The sequence below is a fragment of the Metopolophium dirhodum genome, chromosome 6, assembly GCF_019925205.1.
Source record: "Metopolophium dirhodum isolate CAU chromosome 6, ASM1992520v1, whole genome shotgun sequence".
Classification (NCBI taxonomy): Eukaryota; Metazoa; Arthropoda; class Insecta; order Hemiptera; family Aphididae; genus Metopolophium; species Metopolophium dirhodum.
In genome coordinates, this window is record NC_083565.1 from 13524438 (window position 1) to 13540178 (window position 15741).

General features: G+C 33.4%; 1 protein-coding gene across 1 annotated transcript in view; it reads right to left on the reverse strand.

Annotated features, from left to right (window-relative positions):
* The window catches only part of LOC132946048 (mushroom body large-type Kenyon cell-specific protein 1), a 41933-nt gene extending 26649 nt beyond the window's left edge, over positions 1–15284 (reverse strand). The window contains 1 exon segment of the mRNA XM_061015870.1: positions 14931–15284. Coding sequence (XP_060871853.1) covers positions 14931–15048 — 118 coding nt within the window. The 5' untranslated portion in view covers positions 15049–15284.
* Between the last annotated feature and the right edge of the window lie 457 nt (positions 15285–15741).

Sequence of the window (15741 nt, forward strand, 5' to 3'; positions counted from 1 at the left end):
CATCGTTTTAATTGGTACTGATTTCAGCGCTGCTATTGTCGAAATTATAAATATTGACCTTTATATAGGTTACCGCAGTTACAACAATAATTATAAATCCGAAAAAAATCCACAGCGAATATACATACATCATATTATACATATATATATATGTATACGGAGATAGTTATATCGGCAGCTCTTATTCGGTTAGCAATAATATAATATGTTGTACCTATATATATATATATATATATACCGGGTGATTCTTTTATCAAACAACACTCATTATTTTCAAAAAGTGTAAATTGTTTTTGAAAATATTTTTTACATAGTTTCAAGTCACTTATAAAACAACGTTTTTATTAAAAAATTATATTTTTAAATATTTTTTATCCTTATATTTTTTTTAAGTTTTTTACTTTTTTGAATGACAACATAGGGTTTTAATTTTATATTCCAAAGCAGAATATTTTTCTTAGTATTTCGATACATGAAAATCGAATTTGGGGTGAGTATTTTATGAGTTATAAATATTCAAAGTTTTGATGAGTGGTGAAGTGGACAAACATTTCGCGGGGTAACCCTGTACCACTCCTCACCGCTCATCTAAACTTTAAATACTTATAACTCATTAACTACTCGCCCCAAATTCGATTTTCATGTATCAAAATACTAAGAAAAATATTCCGTTTTGGAATATAAAATTAAAACCCTATGTTATCTTTCAAGAAAGTAAAAAACTTAAAAAATTACAAGGATAAAAAATATTTAAAAATATAACTTTTCAATAAAAACGTTGTTTTATAAGCGACTTGAAACTACGTTAAAAAATATTTTCAAAAAAATGTACACTTTTTAAATAATCAGTGTTGTTTGATAAAAGAATCACCTGGTATATATTATATGCGTAACCTTCGCGAGTATATATTGTGTTCTTTTGATTAATTTGCACATCGCAAGTAAATCACTTTAACGATAAAACGAATTTGTTTGGCGAAAATAGGTTTCTTATCAGTATCGAACCATACTCATGGCACGCATACATAATATAATATATTATATTATTATATAACAGACCTTTTTAAATGCCCAATACAATATACACATGGTATTATACGCTTTAATAATAGTCACTATAGTCATTACAGTCAACATACCTCGGGTAAATAATATCATGGTAAATGCACGCGCACAAACTGCATGTTAATATGTAATAATATGTAGCCCGTATATGTGTATGCTGTCCAGACTGTGAAATGCACTTGAAGAATGGGTACAATATTATTGTATGCACTCGAACTGCAGTTTATACGAACGCATACATGTGTAATAACAATACGCATGATAGGTACCTATCTACACGAATAATATTGTGTGTCGAGGTTTTTGACGGTGCAGCTATTTATTGCGTCGAAAACTTGTATAATTGTTAATTATTGCAACTATATCGTGGTTGTTGCTACTCTGTATACCGCTGTTATTTATTTTTTTTTTTTTTTATCATTATTATAACAACAATTAATACAAAGTATATTATTATTATTTTAACGGGCAGGATTAGCGTGTATTGTATAATAATAATATTGTAACCTCGCGCGTGAAAAATTCCGGCATTATCCTACACACACACACACACACATGCGCGTCTGACGTCATTTCACATGAAACTCGATATTTTATATTACAACCGATGAAAATATTCGACGGCGATAAAATAAAAAACCATAATAAAATCGTCACGACGCAGACACGGTACCATACACACACAAGCATAATATTATATAAATACATAATCGTATAAACAATACTTAATTTACCGCACTATCTGATCAGGTATTATGGGTACCTACCTACCTGTTCTTTATTATTGCAGTCTCGACTGATATCGTACAGGCGCCCAGCCCCGCAGTCGTCCGGTGAAAAATATAGTATGATATACAATTTTCAAGCGTATATAATATGTCCTAGGCCGTTGGAGAACTATTGTCCTTATGCAAAGAGGTGGCCCATTGGAATCATTGAATTTTTTTCTCGAAGAGTCGGTTATTGGCTTCGAGGCTTATTGCAAATACTAGACTACGCCTAGTAGGTATACCTCTACTTAAAGTACTTATAATATTATAATATAGGCGTTTAGGAAAATGTGTACACTAAAGATCGATATTATAATTTATAAGGGCCACGTTAGGAATCTGGATATTGTTCGATGGCCATAAAAATTACTGATATCGGTAAAAACCCGATGAACAAAAATGATAAATTATAACACTAAAACGTTATTTTCATAACATTTGGTGACCCCTGATTCATAGTAAATAAATTTGTATTTTGTTTAAAACAGAGACTACTACTGATTAAAAATTAAAAAACTGATATTTATTAATTATAATAATAAACTGTATAATAATAATATATAGTAATATATTAGGCACAACGTTGTATTGTTTATTCGTATATTCGATTCGATTATTGTAACATGAAATAAATGAATAACTGTAAAATGACAAAAAAATTGTTCTAAAGATCTAAGGCTTTTTATTTGGGAGTGAACGAAAACGTGGAATGTTGGGTACATATTTGGCTAAGAATATGTTGCAAATTGCTAAGGATGATTTAAAGGATTATTGTTAAATACTGAAACTAAATCCAGCGTAGATAGTGGCGGAGAAAAAGATTTCTTAAATAAGTACCCACAGTACAAAATGTTAGGTTAGGTAAAAATTCCAAAAAATTCCATTTCCTCAGTTGTAATATATTGAGTAATACACTTTCAGAAAAATCTATACTAAACAAATATAAGTGCAATGAAAAAAATAAAAACTATTTGAAAAATGACTTTTATTGTTGATGTACCTACTATACTTATTTGTTTTTTTATTTAATTCAATATAATAAAAATAATATTTGAAAAAATAAAAAGTTAAAAACTAAAATAATAAATTCTGATTAATTTCATGTTGCAAATCATAATATTAAACAGTGCATTAATATAATACATTATTATGTAGGTGCTTTATTGTTATAAATAAAATGCCTATCTATATTACTTTTCAAATATTGGTATTGGTATACATCGATTGATTTGTAATATCCAAAGAGCCCAAAGGTTTTACATAGGTTTCTTTAAAAAATATAAACCTGCATGAGATAGAACAGTTCTTAAAGGAGAAAATTAAAAATTAAAATGAACTTCAAAAGTTCCTAGACTTTCTGCAATAAGACTAAACCCCCAATCAGCATATAATATTATTATGTATAGGTAAATATAACTACTTTGGTTAATAAATTGGTTGTTATGTTTTGTGGCATTATACACCGTTCGTATATCGTTTTATGTGTACTGTATGCACATTACGACACAAAACGATTAAAACATATTATTATTGTACCGTATACCCGTTATCATCGTCGGTTTTGGTTACGACCGCGTGTTAAAAATTAATTTGGAAACGATCGCGTACTGTATTATATTATATTATAGAATGAAAAGTATCTACCTACGCATCTGTACGAGCCTATAATTTACCTATTACCTATATACATGGTATTATTATAATATGATGCAACGGTAGATATACCGCAAAACAAAAAACAAAAAAAAACACACATATTATTAATATGGTCGTGCCGGATGTAATCGCGAGATAACAATATTATTATAAAATATGTATTATTATAATAAAGCATCGGTCGCTGCCGTGCACACCATAGACGCATAAAAGCGTGGACTGAACGTGTATACATTATAGAGATAGAGAAGTTTGGAGACAGACAACATTGTTAGAAAAAGATAGCATAATATCCTATACAACTTGGTCCATCCATACCCATTAATAACGAGATGGGGAGGGAGAAGTTTAACAACAGACAGAGATAACAAAATGTTTAGAAAAATATGACAAATGCACCTATAGGGTCCTATATCACAATGCCATATTATTGTGTTAGCACGCTGCAGGTCTTGGCCATCGTCTCTTTCTTACAACTTTGCCACTGAAATATATAATATAGAGAACTCTGCTGCAGCTGCCCACAATACAATTTCTATGAGGTATAGGTACCTACACCAGAACTCGAAAGCGTTTAATATAATATAAGTAGGTATAGCTGGTAATAATATGTGTGATGTATTATTTTTTTTTTTGCAATCGCAACACTACACGCGAAAACGATACACTATTGTTAAAAACATGTACACTCGTTGTTGTTTATTTTTTCGGCGTTCGAATCGTACGCGAATCGCGATAATAATATCATACTTGAATTATAATAGTACCTACATCATATTATTATTTTATTATATACTAATGGCGAGGCGCCGAGTATAGGCAATATCCGTATTTAACTTTACGGCCGGCGCCGGTGATTACAACGACCATAGACTCTAAAATAATAATTGGCCGTCAGCGTATAATACGGGTGACGGAACAATATTATTATACTTGAACAAAAAAAGCTTGTATTTAACAGTGACACGAGGTGCGTGCAACAATGATAATGTATTATGATATTATATATAGTACTATAATAATATACACTGGTAATAATAATAATATATTTTATTGTGCATGTCGTTTAAAAAACTCGGAATCTATAACGAAATTTAAAGCTTATATTATTAATTGTAGCGCATGCATGCGTCGTACACAGCGGTTTTGTCGCCCAAATGTTTTTTTCAGAATTGAAATCCGATTACACCGTAATTACTATAATATAGATTTTTAGAACCGTTTAGGTCTATTTCGCTATAAACTAATTATCGGCAATAATATATGGTATAGAGATAGTGACCAATTCAATCACACACACACACACACACACGTGCGTATTAATGTATATGAATGTGTGTACATATATTATATTATACAGTTTAGAACAGAGATTGTGTCTGTCTTGTTAAAAATATAGCTCAAATGTATATGTATATATAAAAAATAATAATAATTAGAAAACAATTAAATACTTTTATGCCATTGACATACTTTTAAGTTATAATAACGTTGAGGGTTTTGCACAACACGATTTATTATTTTATCGAGATGTTAACGATGATTATGGATTAAAAAAATAGACATCACTTCAGTCGATTCCAATAAAAATAAAAAACCCTTTGTAAACATTTTGGTATTTTCAACAATCAATTTGATTCATTATACAATTTTATCGTCGTGGGTAGAAAACTCGAAACTCAATTTACGAATTCTGACAGCTGAAAACTGATTATAGTTTATTCGTTATTAACTTACTGTGGTTTAGCCGAGTACAAACTACAAACTGCAGTTTTACTTCATGGTGAGCTGATAAAAAGTATATAATGCCCCATTTTAATGCCACATATTGCCACGAGTCGTTATATATATATGATGAAGTTGAACGAATTTTCCATAGTATTATTTGCTATATACCTACCAAGTGCCAACCTATAATTACCTACTTTAAATAGTATACTTTTATGCGTTTTTGCAGTTAAAATTGTTTCATGGTTGTATATCAATACGATTTATTTTATAGGCATAATAATATAGTACAATATTTAGTAACAACTAAGACAGCGATATTATTACGTGCCTATAATTATAGGTAATAGTACCTATACGCGTTGTTTGATAGAAAACGAATTTTTTCAATGAAAATGTTATAAAAATAGATATATTCATACAAACGATTCAATAATTACTTACTATTGGTCGATTATATCGATATGTAATTAGTCTAACAAAACATTAGACTACTGAAAAATGTAAACAAACTAAAGTTTAGAAGGTATAAACTCCTTTGAGTCTCGTTTTAGATGTACAATATTATAGAATTCGTATTTAAAACTAAATGTGTATAGAAAATCAACTATTATATTTTTTAGCGATTACTGCATAACGACATGTAATACATACAGCATCAATTTTTTTAATATTGACCAAGTTCGGTAAAATTAAATTAAACACCTATAAACAATCTAATTATAATAATATAATATGATGAACATGAACGATTAAATGTTTGAATATCATGCCATGACCGTATTAAATTATTAAATTAGCATTTAGCAGGTTTAATTTTAATGTAAGAAAATATGTAATACGTAATAATATATATTATAATAGACTTAATAACCAAAAATACATCACTGCAGTTTTACTAAATTTTAATATAGTTAGTATATATATATAGTTGTATATGATGAATATATGGGACTGCATATAGATGCACAGTACCTCGTCAAACGATAAAAACATAATACTTAGATCACAATTCAGTACGTGTAAAATTGAGTTATAAAACCTTTTGATACACAATTAAAACGTTCAAAGTATATATCAAACTTTAAATATAAAAATAGCGAGATAGATATGCCTACGTGAAATACTATAATATATAGGTGTGATTAGCTTCAGTCACAAACGTGTTCTGAAGTCAAGCATCAGCTGGTGTCAGTGGTGTCACTAATTCCCAGTTGGTTTACCACCCAGGTTTTATAGTGACAAATCCTCGCCACATATTACACACGTGTTCTAACCAACCGTACCCTCCCAAAAACAGTTAAAAACCTACTAAAATAATCGTCAGGCTAATGACCACAGATAATAGATAGGTGATGTTTATAATGTTGGATTATTATTCAGGTTAAACCGTAATGGATTTAATGTTAAAAATTTACAAAAATATTCAAACGAGTACAAAATAATTTATACAATTATACATATCTGACCTGTATAATATATGTACCAACAAGATAGCTATTTTAATATTATTTTGAAAATGATTACACCATTTTTGAATAAAAATTATTTTACCATGTGTTCTTCAAATTTATTCTACTATTTTGAACGGCAAGAAACATTTTTAATTTTATATTCTTAAGCAGAATATGCGAGTAAAATTAAGCGAGTAAATAATTTGAAAAAATATAATGTTCCTTCAAAAATGTTGTCTTGAAATAACTTGAAATATCATGTAAAAATAGATTTAAAACATCTCTACGCTCAGAATCTAAAAAATATAATACTATTATCAAGATAATCAGTGTTAACTGTTAAGATAATTACCCTGCAGTGGGGCCGGTAAATACATAGTACATTATATAGGTACATGCAACAATATTAAACGACTATAATAATTCGTAAGTATATTATAATATGCATACTTACTACGAGGACCTACATAATATAACATACACGCCTTACGCATACGATTAAAACAAATTTATTGCAAATTATTGTGTCAATGGAAATAAAAATAAACGTACCTATATAAACACATCGGAGCCGCTCATTTCATAATATTTCGAAAAGAAAAATTGTACTCATGTCGGCGTGCGTATAATATACGAAATATAATATAAATATTATAATATAGTTATACAAAACATACAAATCATAATCCACTGCATAGACGTTACGTTTATAATACACAAATATACGCTAATGTACACACACCCATATTTATTATAATATTATACATACTCATATGCCGGACATTCTTCATTCAAATGCGATAAGGTTCATTTTGCCCAGCGAATAACATCATTAAACGATAACAGTGTGTTGAACTTTTGTCTGATCGGCGAAACAGCTGCGCGGTATTTTATAACATATATTATAATAAGCGTTTAGCAGTATTTTGTCGTTTTACAATGTCATTGCACTCGAATATTACAATATTTTCGGATTAACTATATTAGTGTAATACCGCCAGAGTCGAACACGAATGTATTATTATATTATGAAAAATAATATTGACTATATCATTCTAATAGCTAACTGCAGCAGAGTACCAGCTATACCTACTGTGGTTCATACAGCGTGACACGCGGCTGTTTAATGTTTATATACTATATACGCTATGACATTTATGTTACCGTAGGTATAATTATAGTGCCGTCATGATGTATGAAACGAAAAAAATGATATGATACAATACCGTATTTTATTTAACACGCCGTTTTCAAATTAAAAACAAATGGCATTGAACCCCTGAAAACTTGCACAGATTCGTATTGTTTTCACTGCGCACGCGCATGATATTATTATATGTGTACTGTACGGTTTACCAAATGTGTCGTTCTTGAGCAAAGAAGTCCAGCATTTATTATTTAATAGTTAAAAAAAAAATCTGGGAAGGCATGTTTGACATAAAAACTACACAGAGCCAAATAGTATACATCCGTTTGCAAAACTATAAATTTAACAGAACCGACATACCCGAACGAAGGAGTAAAATATTACATTATTAACTTTTCGAAAACGCACGCAAAAATAACATTTTTTCTTCTAGAAAATCGTATTAATTGTAAATAGATTTAGCAGTTTCGCCAATAGGTACATATACCTATACAGCATGTTAGCTTAACATGTTTTATAAAATAAAAAAAGATTGTACCAACATGGGGCAACATCATTTAGGTAGTAATGCAGTATAGGTATATACTATATTATCACCAGTAGGTAATAATAAATTTAATCTTAAATAGACATATAGAATGATAGACTTGGCTTGATGTATAATAAACACGTACCAATATAGGCAATAATAATAATAATATATATTGCAGGTACAACTTGAACGAAATTAGAATTGGTACTTCAATTAATTTTCTCGTCTTGAAAAACGAGTTATACACGGTTAATGTGGAAATAAATCAATCGCGATAGGTATTAGCGCGTCTGTTATTTTATTTCACTAAAATAACAATTTTACCAGCAATTACATCTATACAGTAAGTTATATAATTGCACACGTCTTATGCCATAATATGCAGTAAAATAAGATGTATTGCACAGTTGGCCACGTTTTTCCTAAAACTTATCGAATTTTAAAAATGTCGTTTAAATAAAAAAAAACAAAACATTATTATGGATATGTACCTACTATATGTATTGCGCGCATTGATCGGTTAACATAATACCTATATATATGACAAATACGTTATCTTCGCGAATCTCTGGGAAACAAATCGATTTGTGCAGAGTTTTCACCGATGCTGCAGCAGCAGACCTATATAATATTATATATAATATACATATATATATATATATATATATTTGTATTACGACCGGCGATGTGAAAGTCTATCGCACGGTCCCTCCGGAGGAGACGCTACATAAACGTCACGAACTTTGAATCGTGCGTAACCATATAGACGCTATAACATATTACGATAATAATATTTAGAACATGATTATATTTTATATACGAAAAACGTCCTACAGACGGAAATAGACGCTTATTATATTGGTAGTCGGGTACACGATGTGTCTATATATTATATAAAGTATGTATATATATTATTTACACAACGATGACTGCAGCGTGACATTAAAATAATATAATATATTAAATGACAATATTTTAATAGTCTGTACGCGGACGTGATTAACGCGATTGTGATGTGTGTATATATAAATATATTATTTTACTATATGCCGTTGGAAAATTTGTAGAGATGTGCGCGCAATTTTCTTCGAACGTACGTAATATTTTGTTTTTTAGAGACATTTTGTTTGCCCAGCCCGCCGAGGATTTTGAAAACAACGAGTCACATTATTTGGCACAAATCCGCCGGGAAAACGCGCGCGGTCGGCTGACTATATATAATAATATTATATTTTATCCTCGCATGATATATTATTATATTATGTGCGCATAATACAATTTTTTTTTCACTTCGGATTACGGACGTATATTATTGTATTATTGCCAGGGTACGCGATCGGTTTGCTCGCGCGGATGTTATAATATTATATATTCGGCAAAGAAACAAAAACGTTTACAAAACAATAATTATAATCGAATGCCGAGAAAAACTGCGTGCGCGTATATTACTATATATTATATGGACGCATAGCATTATATTATTATTATTTTTTTACTATTATATATCGTCGGGCGTGAGCGTTTCATTGATCGAAACCTTTGCTGACGATTAATGCGATCGAAAAATATTATACGATCCATACGTACATAGTGCAATATAGTTAATAATATTATATTATATGCGGTGAACTATATGTCTACGATGTATATACCTATTATAATATTATACTGACCAGTGGGCGAGCGACGTTTGCGTTGGTCATTAAAAAAAAAAAAAACACAAAAATTAATTGGCGCATCAATTTATACACTGTTCGAAATGTCAAATCACACCTTGAAGAGGCCAATTTCATGGCAATTTTATTTATTCAAAAATATAATATAATAATATAGTATATATTATTGTTAATGCCTATGTATATATAATGGCATATGCATATGCCTTGAAGTGATGTTTACATTTCCTTTTCACGGCTACCTTATGAAATTCCTACTCAGCTCGTCTCGTAAATTTGACGTAATTATGATTTTTTTCCCAACTTAAGAAAAGTCGTTTAACCATAAACGCATATATAGGTATATCATAATATAATATAAAATAAAATGCAAATAATTCAGCGAGTCCAACCAAACCACTCGCGAGCTTGTTTGTGTTGTTAAAATTAAATTCACTTTCGACTTATAAAACTCAAACATAATTTTATTACATTTTAATCGTGTACTGCTACAGAACGGAATTTATATTTATAATAAATGTATATACGCTGTACATAGTACTCTCGGAACACTTAAATATGATAAAAATTACAATCACGTCTTTATACTGTGTGTATATATATATATATATATATACCTATATATAGCTGTTCTTATGAACTTCAAATGATTCGGAATACGGTGTTTTATGTTTTTTTTTCTACTCAAATTTGTATATATATAGTTCCTATAATAATAATAATGTACCGCGCTTATTTAGTCGGTCGTGTACATATTTATCTGCTCTAAATAATCGCGTATACCCTTTGGCCTTTAAGTGCATTATCAATTACTATAATATTATGTACAATAACGGGTTTTTCATTAATTTACAATACAATTATATTTTATTAGATACGGTAATAAATCAATTGCGTTGTATAATATCATATACCTGTGCGGCTATGCCTATATGGGTATTATTTGTGTCGTGTGTGCGTATGGTGCTTATTACTTCCTAATGCATATTATTATGTACATTCGAATATATAATAACGTGTAGCAGCTCTTCGAATTTACCGCCGCTATACATTGCCGGACCGTATTAATATTCAGATGCAGTTCGTACAAAACGTTTCACATCAATTTCGTGTATCAAGTCGTTACGCGTGTCAATGTCATATAATGGTGGTGGGCTGTTAGCAGGTGTTTCGTGATTTGTCTGCAGCAGCGTATACAATGTTGCAGTCACCAATAAACGGTGTACATGAGGTTTGCTTTATACGATAAGAATACGAGTACATAATATTATATACTGCTGCTGCAGAGAACATATACCTACCAAACATTATTTCGAATTATTGCGAGCACGGACTTGTTAAGGGGAACAGTATATTATTGGCGGTGTAGGTCTGAGGTCACGTCGCCGTCTCGCGTACATAATACAGGAACCGAACGGTAAAGCTTTTATATTTGGTAAAAGGTTATCACCGGATTTTCTCGGTTATTTTTTTCGCTACAGGCGGGTCATATTCTTTATCAATAATAATTATATATAGATACATATTATATATCATAAAATTTTAACTATAAACCGAAAAAAGAATTGGCGTTACTCATTATGACGATAAATAATTATAATATAATTATATTATATATGATATGGAGCTGCTGCAGAGGGGCGTGGGGCAATTTGTAAATTATTGTTTCGAACCAAACGGCTATATTATAGTATAGAGAGAGAACTATATAAAAATATGATATCAAAGCAATCGACAGTTTTATATAATATATTCGCACTACGCAGCCTATACAAAACCGTTGAGCATTTAATATAAAGCAATCGACAGTTTTATATAATATATTCGCACTACGCAGCCTATACAAAACCGTTGAGCATTTAATATAATATAATAGCGAATGTAAATATAATAGTACCTATATCTACCATAATATCAATTACAATTATTATTTTACAAAACAATTGTTTTTAGGTATAACGCAGCAGTACATCACATAATATAATAATTAATAACTATAAAAATATAATGTTAGGTATATTATGTTATAATAATTTTACCAGACGACGATGCGACGGGTTGTTGTGGTAGCTGTGTGTGTGTATTTGTACACATGCGGAATAGTCGATTATGGCGGACAATTTGCGATAACCGTTGAAAAACTGTCGTTTGTTGTCTGTGTGCTATTTTTTTTTTTTAACTATTAATCAGTTTACGGTCGAACGAAAAAATAATAAAAACTTGAGAACAAAGCGATAAATACGAGTTTAGTATAATATTATTATATACTCTATAATCCACAAAATGTTAAAGTGAAAAAAAAAATAATATATATGTCATCGGAAATGTAACGTCTCCCCGATAACGACCACCTCCACTTTATGTGTTTATACATAACAATCACTACTATTTAAACGCGTAGGTATACACGTAAAAAAATTACATGACGCAAAACAGGTTTTTTTGGAGGGTATTTTGTTCTACCTAGCACATATCCGATTCCAAGTTTTCGTGTCCGTATATATATAATATATTATATTCCCCCGTCACGTGACAACACGAACACACCGCACTACTATTTTAACACCTATACAACAACGGTATATATAAGTACGTATATATAGTGCACGAGAAAAAAAATTTACAACCACTACGGCAGAAGAAAAAAATCGATTGGTCGAACCGGGTTAGGGCTGTTCGTGCAATTATATAAGAAGCACCGTATATGCGTAAGGTTATAGTAACAATAATGAGCGTTTTATAGACATTGCAGCTCTTATCCGCGGTGGACAAAATAATATATATTATATAATATTACGCCAAACGGTATAAAATGCGAATAAAACCGCCGCGGAGACGTGAAAAATGATTGTTATACATGGACCGTGCGGCAACGAGTTATGTAGGTAGAATCCAATTTGGCTAATGACCGTCAAATCACGGGGCCCCCCTCGTCCAGCGGCGATACATTTGCATAATTGCTATCGCATATATACTGCACCCCTAGCGCATATATTGTAGGTAGGCAGGTATACATATTACAAACATACGCTTGTTTTTTTTTAAACGACCGTTTTTTATATCCACGTGCGAGTTCTATGTACCTATTATATAACATACATAATATTATATATTTTAATATAAGAATTGGATAAAATCGACTAACCACTTATTGTGCGCACTTAAATTCTTCGTGTTATAAAATTATCGAGGTGACGAGGTTACACGATTCGCTGTATAACGAAAACAGCACTTTGAATTTAATCGTTTTTAAATAAACAACACACTCGAGACACGTTATATGCATGTATAGATTTGGTAACGAATTCGGTGGTATAATTATGTGATTATTTAATTATTCACACACATACACACGGATATTTAAATTAATTACAGTATTACTAATTACATATGTTTTTTTAATTTTACTTATAACGCTGTTCGGCGAAAAAGAGAGAGAGGAGGTCAGGCGCAATGTCAATAACGCCTAACAAATTCGACCTAATCTATAAGGACGCTGTTAAACAATGGTTGACCTAAAATTGCGACGTCAGACAAATTTATTAAAATTGTAAACGTACCGTGCTTGAACGCTCTGGGCCGCCAACTTTGAGGCGACGAACAAAAAATTGAGTTATGAAGATAATTCGGTGTCCAAATAATAGTCGTTTGCCGGTTGCAACACGAACACACGGATTCGTGGAACACGAGTTTAATACATTTATAAAAAAACGAAAATAATTAATTATTAACTTTGAACTAATATATTATAAGCTCACGAGCACAAACAAACGCACACTGCGGATAAATAATAATAACGACAATAATAATAAACAAAAAAATAAATAGTAAATTAAAAAAATTGGTAAAAATAAAATTTTTTTTCTAAATTAAAAAAAGTAAAACAAGTGAAACGGAAACAAAAATATTAAACAGATTGGTAATAAATTTATTTTGAAGTCGTTGCGACCGCCCGTTGGTGCATCCGAGCACAGTGCATCTGAATGCAGGAGGACCGCTCATTTAGGTTGGTCGGGCCGTCGTCCTTGGAGAACACGAAATGTGCAACATGCATTAGGCTGTCGAAAAACTGCATTTCGCCGTCGCCGCCCGGCGCGCACACACGCACACCCGCCCGCCCCCACCCGTCTGTACGAACACCGCCGTCGGGCCGGAGGAGGGAATCACGAAGACGTCCGATGCACGGCCGGCGCCGAAGACGGCCGAACCGCTCTCGCGCAGGGAGCGGTGGGGCACCGGCAGCACCCCCGACCCACCAGTCTTTTTTGTCTCACGCCCCGCCCCGCCGCCGGCCCACGGTGCATTTCCTATATAACCCCGACGCCGCCGTTACCACCCCCACCCCGGACGCCAACGCCGACAACGTCGTCGTCGACGCCGCCGCCGCCACTACCACTACCGTTGCCGTTACCACCACCACCACCACCACCACCACCGCCACCGCCACCATCACCGTCACCACCACCATCGACGTTGTCGACACTATATACACACACACAACACGGCTACCACCGCGCCGCTACCTCCTCGACCACATCGCGCGCGCCTACCCTCGGCCTACTCGGATTGACCAGTGTGCGTGCGCGGTTTTTTACGCCTAAAAAAAAAAAATGAAAGAAAAAAAAGAGGGTCCCGGACCGAACGAAATAAAATCGATTTTCGTTGCCGAAACGTCGTCGTCGTGGCCGTCGAAAATATATTATTACTATTATTACTATCGTCGTCGGGGCTAAGAAAAAACAAGATAAAAATAAAAATACGTTACAACGCGGATCGCGTTGAGGCAGGTCACACACACATACACACACACGCGGTATATACTAATGTATAGGTATGATAATTGTGTATAAACGGTCGTCTATGTTCACGGGTTATGCAATAGTGATCGGCTTGCGTACTTACCGATGATGAGCACCATGTTGTGTGACCACCGGCGCAAGTGTTTCCTGACCGCCTGACGGTCGTGCGCCGCGGCAGGGCACGGGCCGCATCCGACGGCCGTGCGGCGCTGCAACTGCATCGTTCGCGCAGCGTAATCGCACCCCGTGTACACGCGTGTATTACTATTAAGGTGCACTGTGCAGTTTTATGCAATCGTCGTCGTCGTCGTCGTCGTCGACGAGCGCGTTACACTCTCTCTCGCGCGCGCGTATCAATAATTGGCGGGACGGCGCACGCGGCTCTCTACTCGGCCACACGACGGCGACGACGGTGACGGTGACGACGGTACGCGCGCACGGCGGACGGTCGCGTAGTATATTACAACACCGCGCGCCAGTGATCCGGCGTGTGCATGTATATGCATGTGTGTGTGCGCGCGCGCGCGCGCGTGTGTGCGTTTGTAAGTCTGTGTGTTCGTCTGTAAGTCTGTGTGTGTGTGTGTGTGTGTGTGTTTTTGAAAGCGTAAATGTGTGTATGTGTGCGTATGTGTGTTTGTAAATCTGAACGCGCGCGCGTATGTGTGTGTGTGTGTGTATTTCGCCGGACGCGTTCTTCGGCAGTGACGTCACGAGTCTGCGGACCGACCGGGCGGGCGGGTGGGCACGTCGTGATGCAACACGTAGTTGCATTCGTTCCCCACCAGTATACATTGCAACCGTACATGTATATATATATATTATTATGTAGTGCATGTATGTGTGTTCGCCGAGTGTACGGGGGCGCCCCCGCCGGCCACCATCGACTTCCGCTTTTTTCCGTTCCCCTTCTCGTC